The sequence below is a fragment of the Myotis brandtii genome, unplaced genomic scaffold, assembly GCF_000412655.1.
Source record: "Myotis brandtii unplaced genomic scaffold, ASM41265v1 scaffold573, whole genome shotgun sequence".
NCBI classification, from domain to species: domain Eukaryota; kingdom Metazoa; phylum Chordata; class Mammalia; order Chiroptera; family Vespertilionidae; genus Myotis; species Myotis brandtii.
Window position 1 is genome coordinate 2927878 of NW_005370145.1, and position 6139 is coordinate 2934016.

Sequence of the window (6139 nt, forward strand, 5' to 3'; positions counted from 1 at the left end):
TTCTTTAACTCCTCCTCCCCAGGATCTCTTCTCACTTTATAATAGAGGGAATACTAAAATGAAATTTGTCAAGGCTCGGACTTGGAAGCAATCAGACATATTCCACCCACAGGCAACTCATTTATCCCTAGTGTTAGTTTTGGTTTTTTTCTTAGAAAATTTTGAGGTCAATTCTGAGGCTGGAATAATTCAGACAAGCCTAACAGCTCCTGGCAGTTATTACAGAATCATTAGCTCATGACTGACGTGAATAAAGTACACTGTGGACTCTGGTTAAGATTGGCATTAACTGTGGGCATGTTTGGCAGCAGAATGGTATTAAACAAGCTCTAGGCTCAGCAGGAGCTGCAAGATGTTCCTCCAAACCATCATTTGTCATTCTTGGATTCTATTTAGGAGGTCCTGTTACTCACATGTTTCAATATCAGCAGAAGCCAGTTTCCCCGTGGTACCAAAGTGGATCCTGATGAATTTACCCTTGCAAGTAAAAAAGATATTATGTGCAAAGCTTGCAGCACACAAGAAAGATGAGATTGAAATGAAAATTCAGACATGCTTTCTCTGGCATTTAAAGGCTGAGAAAACCCCTCTGTGACCAAGACACTTACAAAGCGAGAAGAGTTGTCATTCCTCACAGTCTTGGCATTGCCAAAGGCCTCCAGCAGGGGGTTGGCACTGATGATTTGATCTTCCAGTGTCCCCTGCAAAGGCAAGCGCAGTGCTCACATCTGAGGCTCCCCACTTCCTGAGAGCCCCGACAGTCTTGATTCTGACTGTGATATTGGGCTCACCTTCATTTTGCCAGAACCTTCCTCCTTCTTCTTCTCTCCAGTAACTGCAATTGTTGCAAAGTACTGGATGACACGCTTGGTGTTCACAGTCTTCCCTGCACCAGATTCTCCGCTGTCAAATGGTGACCAAGCAAATATGAGATATTAAGCCATGAAACTACTTCCACCATAAGCATTTACTACCTAAGCATCTATTTTATGCCTTTATTAGAGTCTCCTAGATCTTTTTCTGTGCCTACATAAAGCTCATATTACTTCTGTTCTTATCATTGACAAGATATAAATTCATTAATTCATTATTCATGTAACACATATTTCTTTAGTGCTTAAAATATGCCAGGCTCTCTTCTAGGTGCTGAGGCCTGGGCATGAGTGTTCCAAAAAGCAGCCACTCAACAACTAGGTAGGAAATTAAACTATTGGTTTAAAAAACTATGAAAAAATGCAAGTGTTCTTCAGTTTCCTTAGACCAAAGATATGGCTCAAGTTAGGTCTTGGAAGGAATAGACATTCCTCAAGTAGGCCTTAAAAACCACTGGTAACATTCCCAAACTGCTTAACCTTCAGAAAGCTGTATATTGCTGACTGAGCTGTACCGGGTTTAGGCCATGTCTGGAGAATGGATTTTGTATCTCCTTCTCCCAGGTAAGTCCTGTGGAACTTTCAAGATTGGACTAGAATGATGTAATTTGCGGCATTGTTATTTTACATTCTGATGCATTCTAAAATCCTACTATAAAGTGAAAACAATATCTAGTTTTAGGCTGATTATGCTATTGCTTTAGTATGTGGGCTAAATTTCTTCTTTTGGTTTTTATTATCCTAGTGAGAATAAAATACTAATAAGACTCAGAATAGGAATACATACGTGATTAGGATAGACTGGTTCTCCCGATCTGGAAGAAAAACAGTGGACAATCAGCATCTTTACCAGTTACCGAAACAAAACTTTGTATAGGGAAACACTTAGGACATTGAGCATAAGTGTCATATCCAGTGAAGTTTTTCAATATATTATTATAAAGTTATATATGATATTATTCTTAAGTTGAGGAAGAAAATATAAAGTGTTGTCATATCTTAAATTCCTTAAGCCCCCAGAGGAAGTGTGTCCTTCTGGTTTACAATAAAGAATAGTACTTTGCAAAGGCAGATAGATACATTCCCTAGTTGTCATGTGTGGATTTCAGTGTCATGCTGAGTGCTGATAATGCATGCAACTGGAAAATGCACAATATGCTAAGGGTTTGGGCTGTAGTTTAATTGGTTAAAATAGTATTAAGCTAAGGTTGAGATTTACTTTCTAAATGGATACATTGGACACACACACACAACACACACATGCACACACACACACACACACACACACACACGCCTTTGTGTCATGGCCACAGATTGCAACCCTAACTGCTCAGTCTTCCCAAAAGTATGGCATTGGGTCAAAGAAAGAGCAAGTGAAAGAGGGTGCTTCCATCAGAGTAAAACCTTTTTAAAGGGGAAAAATAACAATTTCTGTTTATATGCCTGTAGCCCTTAAACACCCCTTCATTCAAAGAAAGGATATCATATCTAAAGTGAGCTCTGATGATTTAAAGAGATAAAAGTACTTCTAAAAGCATCAACAAGAAACTTAGGCACTAAAATGATTGAACACATTTTTTATTTCTATTCAGACAGTTATTACTTCATCTTACTCTTGCTACTTAAATATATAAAATAAATCCCATCTTTTCAAGCAGGGAGACTAACTAAGCAGACTAATAGGGATGGGGCAGTTTCCTGCCCTGGCAGGATCATGGAGGTGGAATCAGGAGAACTGAGTTTTAGTCCCCACTTTTACAGTATGTACCTCGTTGTGTTTTAGTCTCCTCTTCTGGACAACTCATGAGTTTGATTAGATTATTTCTAAAGGTCTTTATAGTTTTAACATTTTCTGACTACAGGTGGTAAAATAATTCATAGGAGAACCAGCTGAGCTACTCACCAGTCAGCATGAACTGATAGGCGTTGTCAGAGATGGAGAAGATGTGGGGCGGGGCCTCCTGGCGCTTTTTGCCTCGGTAGGCGGACACCACCTCTGCATTATACACTGGCAGCCACTTGTAGGGATTGACAGTGACACAGAACAGGCCCGAGTAGGTCTGCACCAAAAGAAAAAAATAATAATTATTTTATGGAGACCTTAATTACTATTTTTTTAAAAATATTAACTACCTGTATGAGCAGAAGACCATGATAAGGCACTCACGTAGATCATCCAGGCTGCATAGCGCTCTTTGAGGTTGTACAGCACAGCGGGCTCGTGCAGGTGGGTCATCATGGCCATGTCCTCGATCTTGTCATATTTGGGAGGGTTCATGGGGTACACTTGGTCATCTTTCACAGTTACAGTCTGCGAAGTAAGAGAGGCCAGATCAAAAAATCAGTGTCAGCTCACCTAAGTCAAAATGCAGGCCAGTCTCACCATCTCCAGGTGATTTACTCACAGCTCCTTTTTCAGTCTTGACTGTCACCTTCCCTGCTTCCCTGCTCTGCACAAATGCTTTCACAAAGGACTCTTTAGGGTCCACCACAAACACTGATGACTTGGCATCAAAGGGCTTGTTTTGGGCCTCAATTCGCTCCTTTTCAGACTTTCGGAGGAAAGGAGCAGCCTCCCCAAAAATAGCCATCTCCTGGTCGGAACTCATGGCTGCGGGTTAGTGATGGCAACACAGTTGAAGACGTTGCCTGGCCTAAGAAGAAAAGATAATATAGAAATTCAGAAACTGAACCATTAGATTCACGTTTAAAAAATAAAACATCATCTGATTTTCTAACCACTTGGCTGTATGTCTGAAACTAATACAGAATAATATTGAAAGTAAACTAACTGAAAAAATGCTTTTTTTAATTTAAGAGGAGAAAAAACATTTTTTTATTCACTGGCCAGCTGAGCATTGAGTATGACCACCTCCCTGGCTTGGCTAGAGGAGAAATGTCAGTGTCTGTGTTCCATGCCAGTGCTGACAGACACTTAATCATGCATTTGGAAAGAAACTATTGTAACCTGGCTCACTTACTCTTTGATATTATAGTTGCTTTCTGAGTTCTATTACATATGTATATTGATTTTTATAAGCTGCCTATTATTTATTGGTTTATACAAAACACAAAGCAAGATGATGGCAGGGTGTTCTCCATCTCTTCCGCTTACTGTTCTCATCTTCCAATTGGATAAGTACCTCGCAGGCAGGGAGCACCTTCCCCTCTATGGCATCCTTCACACCTCTCAGAACACAAGGTGGATGCAGCACATAGCTTAAAGCTGGCTTTGTGAGTAAAAAGAACTATAGAAATAGGTTGCAAAAGTTCTAGGAACTATTTTGCCTGTGGTGAAAAATCTTTTCATTCTAGATTTGGATTTTCAGAGACTAATAAAGGAAAGCCAAAATGTGAGGGCTTTGTTTTGCATCATTTTGTTAAAATAGATTCTATTCACCAATTGCTCTTGTTTCTGTACCATAATTTTGACAAACTAAGCTCTTTCACCTGTCTTTAGTGTGAATCAAAGACTTAAGATAAAATGTTATTACTTATATTTTCTTGCTTTGTTACTAATATTATAAAAATTTCACAAACATTTTCAAGATCAGTCTCTTGCCACTTTAACATTCATTAATCCTGTCCATAATGATAATAGGTAATCCATTTTATAATAACAGTGATATCTTTCCAGGAAAATTAAAGCACTTGAGCAGACTTTTCCCCATTTTCCCAGAGTCCAGTGATTAGAGTGACACAATTAAAATGCTTTGTCTTGCTGAAATTATTCATCATCATTTTTCATATTTTAAAAATTTTCCATTTTACAGATTATGAAACAACATGCAGATTTAAGCCACTTTCCAAGGCAAGGATTCAATCCATTTAGACAACATCTCTAGTTTTTTATATTATTTAGTGCTGGGTAAAAGCTGTAGTATAGGAAATTTACATCTTCTCTATAAATTAATAACACTGAAATGTATTGCATGTTAGAATTCAACTATTTAAAAGACAACCTGCAGTGTTGCAAATAGAAAAATTACGTATAAAACGCCTAAAGACCTGAGAAAGCATTTTCATATATGACAAAGGACATAAATGCATATGGAATCAGTTTCTAAGTCCCCCTCAGAATTTTTCAAGGGAAGTCTGACCATCCATGGAATTGAAATGCTTTTATTTGATAACCCCTGAGCACTCTCCAAACCACTGCAGAAGGTTTTTTTCACCCTTGAGGAATGAGAAAAAAATCAGTCTCTTACCTTAGAGCTGCAATCTGGAAGTGGATCAGAACTGCAAGAAAAAAGACAAATTTATTCTGCATTACAGTCTAACAATTCCCAATTATAGCGTGCATAATTCTTAAGTCGGGACCAGAAAATGACTGGGGCCACTAAAACGTCTAATTAAAATTGCTCCGGAGTACGTTGGTGCCTCACTGGCAGGGCTGCCAGGGGCAGTGGGAGCCAGGATATGTGGCCTGGCATGTGTGAGGGCGGCCAGGCATCCCTTACCATCCTTCGCACAGAGCCCTGTCCTCCCACACACTTACCTTGAAGCTTTATGAGGAAAGACGAGGCATACTCATTCCAAGGGCACTTTTATAGCTTTATGAGGAAAGACAAGTCATACTCATTCCAAGGATTCTGTTATAGGATCAAATATGGAAAACACGTAGCCTCCTCCTCTTTCTTAAAACATGTTTGGCAAAGCATGTTTTTGGCAATGAAGGTCTCCAAACATAATTCCCTTCATATTAAAGATGTTTGGATATAATTAGAAATATTTCCTCTCTCATTGGGTTAAGTATATGAATCAATCTCCTATAAATAATTTGAGTTGTTGGCAACCTGAAAGTGAGGTGCTGTTTCAGAGGCGCTATGTTCTGCAATCCCTGGACTTTTTTGCCTGCTGCTCTTCTGTTTCACTGTGTCAACTGTGGGAAGTCTTGTCAACTGCCTGCACAATTGCAGATACTACACCAGGGAAGGACGATTCTGCTTTTTACCAGAGAATTGTGAAAAGATCCTTAGTTCCTCCCAAGAATGCATGATATTTTTTATTGGTTTTGCCTGGAAATTTAATTTTAAAATTTGCTTCATGAAGAGCAGCCAAAGATAGCTTCATTTGTTTTCCCGAGCCAGTCGTCTCGGATTCATTGTCACATTATACCACTCCCACTTCAAACTTGCTCCAAAACTGGATTATCTCTCTGAGCTGAGATGTCCTGCTTCTCTCGTTTTTGTTTGTTTTTAATGCAAGTTGCTTGTGAAATCCTGTTTCCTCTATGAAACTCAACATAAGAAAAAAAGGGCTTTTCT

At 39.0% G+C, this 6139-nt stretch overlaps 1 protein-coding gene across 2 annotated transcripts in view; it reads right to left on the bottom strand.

Annotated features, from left to right (window-relative positions):
- Positions 1-5420, bottom strand: part of LOC102259256 (myosin-1) — a 121035-nt gene extending 115615 nt beyond the window's left edge. Inside the window, exons 1-9 of one of the 2 annotated variants that reach the window (XM_014549853.1) lie at positions 5371-5420; positions 5081-5111; positions 3278-3521; positions 3040-3183; positions 2776-2932; positions 1660-1687; positions 792-903; positions 609-701; positions 414-477 (exon numbers count right to left, since the gene is read on the bottom strand). In XM_014549853.1, the coding sequence (XP_014405339.1) occupies positions 414-477; positions 609-701; positions 792-903; positions 1660-1687; positions 2776-2932; positions 3040-3183; positions 3278-3481 (802 nt within the window). In that variant the 5' untranslated portion in view covers positions 3482-3521; positions 5081-5111; positions 5371-5420. The remainder of the gene's footprint in view (positions 1-413; positions 478-608; positions 702-791; positions 904-1659; positions 1688-2775; positions 2933-3039; positions 3184-3277; positions 3522-5080; positions 5112-5370) is intronic. The other variant, XM_005878816.2, reaches the window with a different exon arrangement.
- Between the last annotated feature and the right edge of the window lie 719 nt (positions 5421-6139).